Raw genomic sequence first — 16,390 nt, forward strand, 5'->3', positions numbered from 1 at the left:
GTTATTAATGGCCTTCTAGGAACAAGGACAGGGTAATTTTTAAGACCCCTTAAGCCTTTAGCCCTGAAATATAGCCTATAGGGTCCTCAAGGGGAATATTAACTTAGAGGCTCATCATTTCTGTGTATTCACAGCCATATGCTTTATGGAAAAAAGACGGAGGTCAGGGGGGTGGGGAGGAAGCTTGACGTGCTGATTAGATTTAGTGTTTATGTTTCCCTTGCTGTAGCTGTTTACTGATAATTATTTTGGTTACTTGGGAACAAATCTTATAATCCTAGGCAGGCAAAGACAGATGCAGATGGCTGTAAATTACATGCAATAGGATCAGAATATGGCTCATGAATTTTAGCCTCTCACCACCATGTAATCAGTGCTGAATTGGTTAGGTTACAGCACAACCCCTGGGGAGAAAGAGAATTGAAAATGCTGAAACTTAAAAGGCGCAGGAAGAACATTACAAAGGCTCTTTCTATGAGGAGGGAAAGCACATACACCATAACCAAAACAACAGCAATAACTAATCCAGGATTAGAAAGCTGTCTCAAGATCTTTGCCATCCAGCTTGGAAAATCATTTTCCAGTGTTTCTCCAATGACTTCAAACATCCTATTTTTGCCACTGAAAAAAAAAGGAGAGAAGTTCATTTAAAACAGATGTAAAAACCATGTTTATAGCAAGATGTAAAAACTATGTTTATAGCAAGAAAACTAGAAATTTTTCTCAAACACTGCCTAAGTACTCTTTCAGGTTAGAAATCTGATGTTTAGCTACAACTCCTGACACTTCGACCTCATATTGTCAACATATGGATAAGATATGAGAAATGTTATGCCAGCACAAACACATAGTCAAAGCAGTTAGGAAATTAACCACAGCATTAGGAGAAGATTTAAAAAAAAATTTTTTTTGGAGTATAGTTGATTTACAGTGTTGTGTTAGCTTCAGGTGTACTGCAAAGTGAATCGGTTATACATATACATATATCCACTCTTTTTAAGATTCCTTTCCCATAGAGGTCATTATGGAATATTGAGTAGAATTCCCTGTGCTATACAGTAAGTCCTTATTAGTTATCTATTTTATATATAGCAGTGTATATGTCAATCCCAATCTCCCAATTTATCCCTCCCCTCCAGGAGAAGATTTTTTAAAGCTATACTTCTAAGATTTGGGTTACTTGAGAACAAATATATTATATAAAATATAAATATACCTTATATATGTATGAAAATATCTTTTATAAATAGCTTGTAAGTCTACTCCTCAGCAGCTGTTCTTACATGAGAATACTTTCTTTGGGCTGAACAAATAGTGTGCTCAATTTTTTTAATTAGCCTTGGAAATGAGCATAAGGAATAGCTTAATGGAATAAAATCCACAAATAATCTAATATCTCTTTCCATGTTATAGCTTCTATCTCATTTTCCACCAGACCTCTTTCATCTGAGCTATTAATAGGTAACTGCACTGAATGCTGAACCCTTTCTCTCAGTATTTCTTCTGGACGGGCCCTAATGAGTACCAGCTAAGAACAGAAAATGGGAAGAGAAAGAAAACAAGCCTAAAAAGCAAAGGTCCTTAGTGAGTTTGTTCTCAGCCCCTACAAACTAGAGAAATGAGAGCAGGATGTCTGTCTTAACTTAGTATATAATATTCAGCATTATCAGGTAACACCCATCATGCCAAATTATTTTTTTCTGTATATACATATTGATTCTACTATGAAATGATGTAATTTTCAGAAAAGATATTACATTATTTATCAGCAATTTGTATGTATCATGAGAATAAAGGTTGGCATAACACTGAGTAAAATATTTTGGCTTCACTTTTGTTTTTTGACCTTTATACATTCTTAACTACTAATTGAATATGACCCACAAGTTCCAGATCAGATTTTTTTCTCTCCAGTATCTTTTAATAGACTGAGAGTGACTTCAAGTATCTTGTCAGGAGTCACTGGACTACAGAGGTATAAATTTTGCTTCACAAATTATAGATCTACACACTAATTAGCAAGACCTATGATACATAAGGGCGAATGAAGCTTACTGACAATTTAAGATTATATCAACCTATTGCACTAAGGTTTCTTATTCCTCATCCATTCTAGCTGACCATGCTTCACCTTGACATATGGAATACAGCCAGAATGAGGAGACAGGCAAGGAGGATGAGAAAAAATGAGACAATCCACCCCCCCTACTCCAGCCTCTAGGGCTGTGTTTGATGAATGTCAGAATGAGGGAACTGGAATTTTACAAAATCATCCCTACCCAGAAAGGTCTTCTTTGCATCCAGTGTATGAGAAATGTGAAGTTATTAGTATCTCTGAGGATTCTTGGGTGCCTTTTCCAGGACAGGTCTCTTACCAGGAGTCCAGATCTTTTATTATACACAAACTATAGAAGCATCTACAAATCCTGGCACTCCCTTTTTCTGACAGGTGAACCAAAGTATGCCACTTCATCATATTCCCAGAAGTCCTTTCCAGCCTGTTGCGAGTATACAGCCAAGTGAAATGCTACTGAACTTAATCTATAGCTCTCTTGGGCATAGCTCTATCCACCCTAATTAGAATAGTCTATGTCTGTCTTTTCAGCCAGACCGAAAGGTCCACCTGGCCAGAATCAATGCCCAATGTACACCTATATCTCCTCTAGTGCTTAGTGCACAACAAACAGTCATTCTTCATTCATTAACTCAAATTACTGGCCAACACTCTACTGTGTTTTGACTCACAGAGATGAAAATATTCTGTCCCTAACCTCTAGAAGTCAGCTACACTATTAAGAAAAATCAACACATCAAGTGAGTAATGTAATAGCAGTGTCACGATATAATATAAACCTATACATATTTTATGATCTCACTTATTTTTAAAATCTGTATAAGAAGAAAACCAGAATACAAAATGCCAAAAAAATGTTGAGAGTTGTTATTTCAGGTCTTTGGTTAGTGTTTATTTTCATGCGATAATTTCTGGTTTTTCTAGGATAAATACATATTACCTTTGCAGTTAGATGAAAATACATGAAGTTATAATTACCATAATGTTAGCAGGGAGGTGTGTGAGAACCTAGAGAACTATAAATTGTTCAGAATTATTAGTGAGGGAGCTGGGGGAGAAACATCAAGTGTCAGGAAATGTGGTAGAGCAATTAGAAGAATTTTCTTCATCTGGACACCAAAGAAATAGTTTTTTAATTGTCAAACTGTTAAGGTAAATCCACTTAATAGCCTACTGGAATAATTTTCTGGAAAATTCACCCTCCCTAGCCAGTTCTTATGAAACCAGAACAAGCTAGACTATCTCATCAAATTGCTTTGCAGAATGGGTCTTCTAAGGTATTGTAGCCACCTTACCTGAAAACATACATGCACCTGGGAGAGCCTGGCCATTACTGTGCTGTCCCCATTAACCTACCTCAAATGCATGTTTACCAATTTGCTGCCCACCCAGGTGCCAACTAGGGTCAGATACACTTCACTAGGCAGGCTGGTCAAACCACCTCAAACTCAGGGTCCAAAAGGATGGTAAGTCATGAGTCTCCTACTAATATATCCTTTCTCACCTCACTACCAAGGCAGAACAATGCTTTAAACCTTAAAATCTAGGGAATAAACCAAGTATATATTCTTCTGCTCCAGGAACAACAGACTATCTAAATAGGACAGAGATACCCCTTTCCCAATACTCTACTGAAAATATTTAAATTTCCTTGATCTCAAAATAGTGATATACATGCTGCTCATCTGCCAAAGTTTGCCAATTAGGAAACCGTTGGTCAAAGTCAGATACTATGCATTAGATACAGACTAAGTTTTATTCATTAAAATCATAGTAACTCAGTGTGATTTAAAGAGAGGCAAAGGAGTTAGGATCCAAAAAGCTAAAATTGTGCAGTCATTGTATGTGACTAGCTCAATGATATTTTTAATATTAATGGACCTTTGTTACCACCACCCAGCTCCGTGTTGACCTTGTGGGGTTTCCCTGGCAGACAACTAAGTTCCTTCGATATGTTTTTCTGAGAAGGACCCACTTCCAATTAAAAAGTTAAAAGCACATCTAAAACTTATCCTGGATATTTAGTTGTGTGGGTAATTTGCAATTAACTAAAGTCTTTAGATGACTTGCCTCTTGAACTTCATACTCTTGAGCTTTATTAAGACCAATTGCTCTTTCAAAACTGTAGTTTCATATTTAGCCTCCAGATGTCACTGTCTGCATTATTTACTTCCCCCCACCTGGGTGGGGCGGGGGAACAGGACTTGTCAACTTCAGCTTCCTGAATACGTATGACAGAACTCCAGCTGTTTTTGCTCAATCAGTAGGCTTATCATTTTCTTTCTTTGTGTCCAGTAAAGCAGTTATACAGACTATTATTAGAATGAAAATGCTTCTTTTATACTTAAGTCTGTGGGCAAAGAATACTTTGACTTTAATTTAATAACTTGGGTCTGAGAGCATGAAGGAGAAATTATACATGCCCACTATTGCATCATGCTTGTCATTCACATGGCTTTTTGTATTCACATTTTCTCACTGAAAAGCAGAAATAACTCAAATGCATGCTGATCAGTGACTCAACATGTAGAGATTCTTGGGGGGACTTGTGGTAGAATGAAATCTCCATCCTCCAGATCTGGAAACTTTGCTTTCTTGGTAAGTGTCACAGGGAACGCTGTCATAGAGAACTGTAGAAAAGTATATTTCTAAGTTGGATCAAAGAGCCTTCTTGACTCTTTATTACTGACTTGAGTGAGTTATTCTTGTTATTTGAGGAGAATATACATGAGGAACATCTTTAAATTTTTTCCTAGCATGTAGATTTGGATTATAAATGATGTGACCCTCTTTATATTCATTATTATCTAATAATGACCCCATTTCCTAGGTAGCTTGTGGAATAATCTTTCTTTTTTCCTTCCTCCCTCCCTCCCTTCCTTCCCTTTATTTTTTCAATTAGGTGGTTCATGTGAAAAATAACAATAGCTTCCAATGTCTGAATGAGATGACCTAGCACCAGGAAAATTTTCACATCCAGACTAGTGTAATCAAACCTTGCTCTTTGCTTTCTCCTTATATAGAAAGAGCTCAGATTCAGTGTACATATTCTACACGGACAGAGCCTGGAGCAGTTATTTTCCCTTTTATGATTGCCAAGTGAGAAAATATCAATAGATGGATCTTGCTTAAGAATTTCCATGTCACATAATGAGCCTGAATATCCAAAAGAGCTCCTTCCTACAGACCAAAATGTCACTGTTTGGGGGAAAAAAAATAGCTTATACAACGAGTGACCATTCCCATCTCCACCCCTGAAAGAAAACTTTGCCCAAAAGAAATTGCAAAGGCAAGAACCTGAAGGGGCCACAATCGAAAGATGGCGGGAGGGACACGATCATGTACAGGACGGGCATGGTGGACAAGAAGAGGATGAGCAAGAGCATTCCCAGGTAGAAGTTATTTGATCTGGAAGCTTTGAACACCCTGGCCTCCGGAACGTTGCAGCACATCACAGCCCAGCACTGGAAGTACATGGACGTGTGGAGCCGAAGGATATTGATGCCCGGGAGGCTGGGAGCGAAGAAGGAGCCCATCCTGGAAAGAGAAACAGAGCTCTGCTCACCATGGAGCTTCAGTCCACAGCAAAGTCACACACTGCCTAGTTATTTTACATCACGCTTATTTGCCAAAGGCAGAAAATGTGTTGCCACTTTCAATCACATAAACCCTTCATGTTAATAAACTTAACTACTTCTATTTCCATCTCCTGTACACATTTTACCAGCTTCCCCATTATTGCAGATACTGTGTACTTAAGTCTTTCACAGAAACTCAGCTGGTCGCTAACTATATCCACTTAGCATTAGTAAATTTAAACTACAACAGACCAAACAGTGTATTACATTTGTTCTACTTCTCTCTTCTACTTCTCAAAAAAATTTACTTTCCCCTAATATTCATATCATTGATTAATATATCTAAAAATTTAGCTTTAAAAAAAACTTGCCCAAAAATTTTTAAAAATTAATAAAAATTTAGCTTTTTTTATAATTAACCCTTAAAACCACCCATTATATTCAAATAAACTGCATATGTGCATTAATTATTTTGTCATAGCTAATTAATTTTTACTTAATGAAAGAGAAAATGTTAAAGTAAGTTTTTCTGATGTTATTTTCTATTTGGGGCTGTTATGGTATTTTAGAGCCAATGGGAATTATGTATTTGTGCCTAATAAGATACTATGTTTTGTTGATATTCAATTGCAAGCTTTATGTGTTTTTGAAATGCAAATTTGACACATCCATTTAATTTAGTTTATCTGTTTACTTTCTTATTTTAGCTTGTCCAGGAAATCCACTGATCTGTACATGAGATTTTTAAAAAGTATTTTAAAATGCCACTTTTAAACAGGAACCATTTGGGTGAGGTCACTCTTACTTGATGGCTTCAGTGGTTATTTCAACAAAATAAATTTCAATTTTCTTTGATGAGAAAATCCATCAGCACCATAAAGCACCATAATGGCAATTTATTAATCCGAAACTCAAAAAAGGATACATGTACACTTATTTCAGAAGTATAAGCAGAATCCTATCTTTTAAACTGTCCCAAATATAATAAAACCTTCAGCAATTCTAGTTAGGGTTTACATGTTATAGTTCCTGGTTATGTAGAATAATTTTTTAAATCAATCCAATGTAAATTTGGTATATTATGGAGGGCGGGGGGTTGAGTTAGATGAAGAAGTTAGTTTCGGCTATAATTGAACTTGTGCAATCCAACATTAAACCATTTCACTGAAAAGTGCTAACCTGCTACAGTTTGTGTTGTGTTGTTGATAGGTTTCCATATAACAGATCTGAAAAACATTTTAACATACTGAATTGACCATAGACTTTGTAGAAAGTTAAACTATTAAAAAAATGGTATGTACTTTGGGGGATGATGATTTGTCCATGTAGGTTCATCAATTACAACAAAGGTACAGCGTGGTGGAAGATGTCAACAGTGGGAAAGGCTGTGCATGGGTGGGAGCAGGGGGTATATGGGAACTCTGTACTTTCCACTCAATTTTGCTGTGAACCTATAACTTCTCCAAGATATAAAGTTCATTAGTTTTTTTTTAAATGAGGGTAAACTTTGGAACAATACTGTGTATCTTGGTTACAGGATAGCAAGAGAGAATCTGGAACCCCAGAAACATGAGCAAGTAAGTGAGTGACAGTCCCAGCTGAGGGGTCAGAATTACAAAGCACTAGATTATATTCCCAAATGCCAATGTTTGTAATGTAATATGCTTGCAGATGATTGTGCTTGCCCCCTTCTAAAAGTCAGGCTTGGCCATGTGATTTGTTTTGGCCAGTAAAATAGAGATAAAAATGAAGTGTCTCACTATGGGATGGAAACTTTAAGAGCGCTGGAGGGTTTTTTGTTCTCTTCTCTCTCTGCTCTGACCAGTGCTGTTCCAGATGGATCCTATTCTATCACAGTCTATGACTCCACAGCGAAAGTAACTAACAGGAGCACAGTCCTTTACCAACTCACATTGGACATACGGTGTAAATAAGACATAAACTTTCCTTTTCTAAGCCACTAAGATTTGGGGGGTTGTATTTAATTGCTGCACAACCTAGTCTAGTCTATCCTAAGATACAGTTTTGCCTAAAGCCACATATATGTGTACCTATACATAGGCATGCATTGTTTATCTGTATGCACACATATGTACACGCATATATGTAAGTGCATCTATAGATAAATAAATTTCAGAATTTCAAAATAAATATCACATAGGCATTTTGAACAAATGACTCAAGAACATTATCCTAGAAAAAGAGATCCCGGCACAGTGATATCTGAATCTTAAAGCTCATTCTGTCTTTGCCTGTGACTCACTAATCAGCTCAGCTCACTAAGTCCCTTACCCAGACCTGATCCCGTCATCTGTCAGTTGAAGATCATTGTAATACCGTAGGCTTATAAAATGCTTTTCTTCCAAGAAGATCAAAGCAAATGAAAGCTTCTTTTATTTAGCTCTCCTTATTGCTCCAGTGACACGGTATGTGTCAGGTAAATTATTCACATTTGATCAAGTGAGAAAATGAGGTAGCAGAAAGTGACAAGACTGGCAGGGAGATACAGGAGACAGCATTGGAACAACGTCTAAACCCATCTTCTTTGGCACTGTGTGTGCTCTGCCTCAGCTACATCCTGCTCTGATAGAGTAGAGATATGATATGCTTTCATCATTTAAAAATATGATTACAAAACCTACGCTATTTTAAAAATACGTGTGTAATATAGTTTTACTGATCATATCAGCCAATTCATAACAAAATGGATGTTACCTATAATTGTTTGACTTTAATAACATCGGTGTAAATAACCTTCATTATTCAGAAACTCCTAAAGCAGTTATTGAATGTCTCCAGTCACAAACCAATAAAATTGAACACAAAATCTCCATCCTCTTTTGATCATTTCTGTAGCAAATGGCCATACTTAGGCATCAGATCCTTATGCCTCATAAAATAGTGGATTACATGTGTGAGTACAAGGGAGCCTTCTAAACCTAGACTACACAGTCCCCACACCGCATCCCTACCCTGTCACCAACTTCCTGGCAGTTAGGAAAACACCATTTGTACAAAGGGTTGACCTGAAGGGGAATAATAGTTATTCAATATTTTGCTTCTAGAACTCTGGGAAGTGTGTGAATATCTTAGTACACTCAAAAAACACAATCACTTTCTAAAGTCCTCTTCAAACTAACCAGAAGCAATATTTGACCAATATCTGAAGGTTGAATACATAGAAAGTGATAGTGTAATGATACTGCAAAGATTTTGATGATGGGTCTGCCCATGAGAAAACTGGAGAAGATTGTTTAGATATTTAAGAATTTCAATATGAACAACAGTGGACTAAACAGGTGCAAGATTACAAGTGAAACAAATCAGGACACAATTATAAGAGCTTTGCTGACAATGAAAACAAATTTCTAGGCCAATCTTTTGTCTTCACTATGAAAGAACAAGAAATAGACATGCAGCATATGTCTGCACAAATGGCGCCACGCCAGGCCTGAGGGATTTATGACACTCTGCATAAGAGCCAGGGAGTTTTAAAACTGATATAAGGCAGTGGTTTCTCATTACTCCAATAGCACTGTTAGCCATTTTCTGCCATGACAGCAGAATCCCCTACAGGAAATGAAAGATCTGGAAGCTGAGCCCTTTGCTATCTCTGGTGATAGTCACATGTTGAGCCACCTTGACTTTCCTCCCTGCTTGGAGAAGAAAGGATGCATTTCACTCCTTAATGACTCTCTGGACATATAAGCCATAACCTGTAAAATTTAGAAAGCAAGGGAACAGGAATCACGTTTTTAAACATACCTGACAATGGAGAGGAGGATCTTTTTATAGTCTTCTCTTCATATTGATTGACCTAGTGAGGCACAGGAATCTGACAGGCCCCAAGGCAGGAATGATGAGGCCCTTGACTGTGGTCTTTATATAACTGAAGCAAGATCATTTTAACTTTTGCAGAGAGGTTTGCTCTCACAAAGGTTTAACAATTCAGACTAGCTATGGTTGAAGGAGTTGGGTAAATATGAAGCTTGCACAAAAACTGACCCCAGTAACTAGTACTTGTACCTAGGACAATGGTGTGATTGGCACAATATTAGATCTGTGTCAATGGGATAAAGAAGCTCAGTTGTAACTGCTTGTGGGTTGGGGTGTTCTTAGAACTAAGAGTGACAGATTTTCAAGATACACGGTCCACAGATGAATCTCCTGCTATGCTTCAATTTTTAAAGTCAAAAATGGTTTCTACTGTATCAACTCATCTTAACCTGTCAAGGTTTACAGTGAAAATGCTTTCATTTAATAAAAGATATAACAATCCTTTGTACATTAAAAGAAATAATTCTGATGTGCAAATGGCCCCATGAAACAAATTACTAAATAAAGATCATATTTCTAACTAAACTTCCTAAAACATGCATTTCATCTCTATAAACTATTGGATTTGGTGAGCTAATATTTTTTAAAGTAGCTATAAATTCCATTTAAAACATATTCAATAGTGACTGCAAATAAAATAAGTTTCTTGGAAAGACCTTACACTAATTTCTTTCATTCTTAACATGCGGTAATGGGATCATTAATGTTTCACTGTTAGATCCTAGTATCACAGGATATGAAACTATAAAAAGCCTTCAAATAATCTAGAAGCCAGAACCTAGACTCCCAGTATTTGATGAAGGAGTGCTCTGCAAAACAGGCAGATGCCTTTTAGAATTAAGATTTAAAATACAGGGAAAAAAAGTAAACTCTTCATAGCCATTCACTTTGCAAAAAGACAAATGTTGAGTTAGATACAGACTGTGGACTTCTCTAACACCAGGCTACACTGCTTCATGTAAAAATGATCTTGGAGGCTTTCTTCAAGCGATAAACTGTCCACATCTGGCTTACCAGATCATTCCTTGATTGAAGATCAGAGCCAGGACATTGCCACTGATGTCAAATTCGGTGTATGAAGGCTAGAGGAGACATTCACTGTATTAGCACCTCAAATGGCAAAAACTGAAAGGCAAGTGTTTCATGTTTCTATATAGGTATGGCTAGACTTGCAACTACTTTCTTGCAGCAGCAATAGCAGAATAATCAATACAATAAATAATTAGTGATAAAATAATAAGGCATCCTTTTTAACACAGTAAGACATTTTTAAATTCTGGCATTCGATGCTGTGGAAGTGTGATGAGACATACGTTCTCATATACCTGCTGGTGAAAGTAAAACTTGGAGCAAACTTTTAGAAAACTATTTGACAATACATATGAAAAGTTTTTAAAACTTCATCCTCTTTGACCCTGTACATTTACTTCTAGAAATTTGTTTTAACAAAATAATCCTAAATGCTAACAAATTTTAAGAAGCAGAGATGAAACCATCTAAATGTCCATCACTGGTTAAGTAAATACAGTTTAACTATGCTATGATATATATTGCAGCTACTTACAATCACTGTTGGAAGGATATTTATATACCCAGCAGAAAACTATGCTCTAATGTTAAACAAAAAATATGTAAACTTATACATTATTTTTTCTACTCAATATGAAACTATGCATAAAGAAAACAACTTAAAAATGATCAGCAAAATTAATAGTTGTTATATGTGGGTGATGGATTATGCCTTTATTTTCTTCTTTAAGTTTTGCATATTTAAAATACTTTTTTAAAAAAATGTGAATTTCTTTTACAATAAAAAATATAGAGAGCAATACAATGAAAGTTTAAGAAGTTATTCAACTCATTGTCCAGTGTTCACTCCTAGATGATACCATCCTACTCAGGGCAGCAGCACCAGGCTGTTCTTTGTACACAGGGGACACCAATCGGAACTGAGGTGGGCATCTGTCCTAGGAGGACCCGTCCAGAGGCTTCCTGGTGACACATTAAGCATCTTAGAAAGAAAGCTCTGTCAATGGAGTAATGCTAATGAGCAAAGACAATAAAGCTGGCTCCTATTTAATTTGAGATAGAGAATAATCAATCAGGAAATTGACTAATTGGTAACAAGAGAAAAAGCAAACAGCAAAAAATATAAAGTGAGAGGACCATGAAGAGAGAGTAATAGAGTGGCAGGACCTGATTACTGCCCCAGATCCTGACATCTGCCGGTGTGGCTTCAGACCACATGTATCCTCATAATAACTCCCTCCCTAGCACACATACGTACACACAGCACAACGCTCATGTGCGCACACACACATACAAAATCAAACAACCTGAGAGTGCCTCAGTTTTTCTTAAACCCAAGCACCCAAAAATATATTTGTAAGAAAATAGAATAGGTCTCTGATTTGGAGCCCCAACAAATCTTTCACTATTTTTGAACACTCTGCCTCAAGAATTCTTGAATCCAGGCATCAAATTCATTTCCCAAAAGGCAACAGTACTCTCCTAGTTAACTGAAAGGTATGGGCGATGTGCCTTGTAACAGATTCAGGGAGTAGATGCCAAGTCTGACATAACAAGAATGGTTAAATAGCAAGATATAATAATAATAATATGATACATAATGAAAAAATAAATAACCCTATATAAGGAGGACAAAGATGACAGATGATTTCAACAAAAATTCACTCAAGATACTACTAAAGAATATACAAAGTGTTTCACTTAGTTTGCAGATCATCAAGAAGCTTAATGTTCATAAGATGCAAAGAGGTTAGGTTGACAGTTTTTGTTCTAAAATCAACAATGAAAAAAGTGTGGTTTTCATGGAAAATGAGGAAAATGAATTGCTTCTAATCTGGAGAAACGTTAGCTCTGAGTCTTTCTCTTTCCCCAGGAGCACTTTGCTCTGGATCAACTCCCCTTTTCTCCTGGAGCCCTGCGAGATCACAGAACACATGTGACAAATGCTCAGTCGGTGGTCTGCACCATCTGTGGCCTTGGAACACCTCTTCTCTGTGTCCGTTTAAGAATCAAACCTTCAACCTTGGCCTCTTTAGAAGAGTGTCAGATTTAGCCCACCAAACTAAGGAAAATGAAAAAAATTCAGACTTTTAGAAGTACATTTCTTTTATTCTCACAAGCATACAAACCTCTTAAAGGCCATTTGAGATGAGATATTTTTATAACCAGGTGACCAGAAAAGCACAAAGGACACACTAGGAACCCTTGGTTTCATACTGTGTGTGCAGCAGGGGCAGCTGGAGGAATAAAATCTTTGATGCATAAATTGATTGACCGGATGCAGAGAAAGGGTACCTCCACACTCCCTACTGTGACAAGCGGTTTTGTGATACAGACACTCATCTGGGATTCAGACTCAAGTATGAGACTTTGCCCTGCCATTTCCTCGCCGAGTGAGCTGAGCCAGTCACTAATCAATTCAGGCCTCAGTTTCCTCACAGATAAACTAATGAAATGAACTAGATCAGGGGTTGGTGCATTATGACCCATGAGCCAAATCTGGACCACCATCAATTTCTGTAAATAAAGTTTTTTTAGAATATAGCTACATTCATTCATTTATGTATTGTCTATTGCTGTCTGGGATGAAAACAGGAATGTCATCGTTACAACAGAGACCATATGGCCTGATGCAAGGGAAATCACTTGTTTTCCTCTATGACTACACTCTACTCAAGATACTTCTGACACAGATGTATAGGTTCTTCCCCCAAACCAAGCATTTCCCCAACTTTCTGTGGATACCGTCTCGATGTCCTACAATTTAACTCAATTCTGACACTAACTGTCCAGAGTTGGTACAGATCCCACAGGTTAAGGTCTTGGTGCCACAAGACTGCCCCACACTTTAGACGAAAGCCTCACACTTTAATCGAAAGCTCAGGTTGTCACCTATGCTGACGGATTGGCTGTAAACTGGAGATTCTCACGACTCCCTCCTCAGCTTTGATCATTTGCTAGAGTAGCTCACAGATATCAGGAAAACAGTTTGTTTACTAGATTACTAGTTTATTATAAAACGATACAACTCAGGAATAGCCAGATGGAAGAGGTGCATAGGGCAAGGTACGAGGGAAAGGGTACAGAGTTTCCTTGCTTCTCCAGGTGCACCCTCTTTCTGGCACCTCAATGTGTTCAGCAACGTGGAAGTTCTCCAAACCCCAGGGTTCAGAGATTCTTATGGAGACTTCATCACAGGGACAAAATCAATCGTTAACTCAGTCTCCAGCCTCTCTCCCCTCCCTGGAGGATGGGGGGATGAGGCTGAAATTTCCAAGCTTCTAATTATGGCCAGGTCTTTCTGCTGACCAGCCCCCAAACTGAAGCTATCCAGGAGCCCACCAAGAGCTGCCTCATTGGAACAAATAATGCTCCTATCACCCACAATATTCCAAGGAATTTAGGAACTCTGCATCAAGAGCCAGGGTTAAAGACCAAATATAAGAACAAAAGATGTTCCTAGCACCACCATTGCTTAGTAAATTACAAAAATTTTAAGCGCTCCAGCCGGGAATTGGAATGAAGACCAAAATATATATTTCTCACTACACCACAATAACATACCTGCAGAAGTGAAAATACTTATTGTGCAATCTTTTTTTTTTAGAAATTCACGTTCTTTTATTTATTTATTTATTTATTTATGACTGTGTTGGGTCTTCGTTTCTCTGCGAGGGCTTTCTCTAGTTGTGGCAAGTGGGGACCACTCTTCATCACGGTGCGCGGGCCTCTCACCATCGCGGCCTCTCTTGTTGCGGAGCACAGGCTCCAGACGCGCAGGCTCAGTAATTGTGGCTCACGGGCCCAGTTGCTCCGTGGCATGTGGGATCTTCCCAGACCAGGGCTCGAACCCGTGTCCCCTGCCTTGGCAGGCAGATTCTCAACCACTGCGCCACCAGGGAAGCCCCTGTGCAATCTTTTACAGAGAAAGTTTGCCTACTTCTGAACTAGATAATTTCTAAGATCCCTTTCTAATCTAAAATCTGTAATTGGTTGACTCAGTTATTAAAGAATTGCTTCTTGGGACTTCCCTGGTGGTGCAGTGGTTAAGACTCCACGCTCCCAATGCAGGGGGCCCGGATTTAACCCTGGTCAGGGAACTAGATCCCACATGCATGCTGCCACTAAGAGTTCGCGTGCCACAACTAAGGAGCCCTCGAGCTGCAACTAAGCAGCCCACGTTCTGCAACTAAGGAGCTGGTGAGCCACAACTAAGGAGCCCGTGAGTTGTAACTAAGGAGCCCGCCTGCCACAACTAAGACCCAGCGCAACCAAATAAATAAATGTTAAAAAAAAATTGCTTCTCTCTAAACACCTTAAAAATGGAACTTATACTCCATTCATTAAACTCAGAAACTCCCACTCTAAAAACGAAACAAATGTAAGAAAGCAAACACACACGCACACACACAGGGTATGAAATTCAAGGCTCATTCTTTTAGAGGTGGATTTTTAAAAATATGAGATCATACTATAGTTTCATTTTTTTTTTAAAGCCAATACACTAATAATATGAGTGTAAATCAATTTGCAAAGTGTTGCCTCTAAAATATAAAAAGCTTAAAGGTAAATGATGCTTGAGAAAAAACAGGTTTTCTTGTAACCCGAGTTAACATAATGATTCAGATGCAGTAAGTGTAATAAAGTCCCTAAGGGCTGCTCACACGTAATAAGATTTTTAGGGGCCAGCAACAGAGCAGCCAATTTGGATTTGGGTTGGGGTCCGTAAGAGTCAAGGAACTAGAAATTTTCTTGCTTTATTTTTAGACCTTTGTTTGTGGTGGGCTAGAGTCAGTTATCTATCCAGAAGGAAGACATATGGTGCTCACTGGACTAAAAGGCCTGAGAAAACCCATCCTCTCTCTGCAAGTTTAATTATTTGGGGCAAACCGTCAACCTCTGGATATCGTGAAATGCAATTCAGGATCTCAGAGACAATTCTGTCATTGCAATGACCTGCCTGACTTTCGTCACACAAATCTCATTTCCCACAGCTGGAATCACACTGCTCAGAGCTGCAGGCTGGCCTGGCCTGTGGCACTGGGGCAATGGCACTCAAGGGTGGTCCCCAGACCAGAAGCAGCATCAACACTTGGGAACTTTTTAGTAAAGTAAATTCTCAGGCCCTGCCCCAGATCTACTGAATCAGAGACTCTGTGTTTTCATGTGCCTTCAGAGCATTCTGATGTATGCTCAAATTAGAGAACTACTAACCTAGAACAAATCCAACCCTCATCTACTCGGTTGATTCAGCACCTCAGGGCTTTGCACTATAACCCTAGTTGCCTGCAGATAGACTCCGTCCAGTCCAGCCTATTCTGTCCCTTTGCCCATGTTCTCACACCTTCACTGAATACCCATGACTTCTTACTGATTCTTTATCATGCCATCTTCCTGGACTGTTAAATAGTACCTCATTCCCAGAAAGGGAATATCAGTTTATTTCCTAATTCTATATCCCAGCCCCTCCTGCAAATTCCATTCTACAGCAAGAAACCTGTCTAAGCGTTTGACTTACAAATGCTACGGATTGGCTCATGAATTAGTCATGCTTTGGCAGAGTCCTTGAAATTTCTAGGGGTAAGCATTACAGTGAAAATTCAATATGATGGAAATCTGGTTGACGGCTTTGAAGTCAATCAGATGTGGATTTCAGTCCTACCTCCACCACTGACCAGTTATATGTCTTTGAGCAAATTATTAAAAATCTCTAAACCTCAGTTTACTGTAAAGTAGAAAAATATTATCTACTTCATAGCCTTGCTGGTATGGTTACACAGAATAATATATGTAAAGTATTTTGTAGATGTTCTAACACATGGTAAGCTCTACATAAAAATATAATACAGTGTAATATGATTAGTAATATACT

At 38.1% G+C, this 16,390-nt stretch overlaps 1 protein-coding gene across 5 annotated transcripts in view; it reads right to left on the minus strand.

Moving 5' to 3' along the window:
* TMC1 (transmembrane channel like 1) overlaps window positions 1-16,390 on the minus strand; it is a 374,801-nt gene that overhangs the window by 6,964 nt on the left and 351,447 nt on the right. For all 5 annotated transcript variants that reach the window (XM_068553355.1, XM_068553357.1, XM_068553356.1 and 2 more), the window contains 3 exons: window positions 10,504-10,571; window positions 5,372-5,611; window positions 496-621 (listed from right to left, as the gene is read on the minus strand). In XM_068553355.1, coding sequence (XP_068409456.1) covers window positions 496-621; window positions 5,372-5,611; window positions 10,504-10,571 — 434 coding nt within the window. The remainder of the gene's footprint in view (window positions 1-495; window positions 622-5,371; window positions 5,612-10,503; window positions 10,572-16,390) is intronic.

This window comes from Eschrichtius robustus, chromosome 10 (assembly GCF_028021215.1).
Source record: "Eschrichtius robustus isolate mEscRob2 chromosome 10, mEscRob2.pri, whole genome shotgun sequence".
In the NCBI taxonomy this organism is placed as follows: domain Eukaryota; kingdom Metazoa; phylum Chordata; class Mammalia; order Artiodactyla; family Eschrichtiidae; genus Eschrichtius; species Eschrichtius robustus.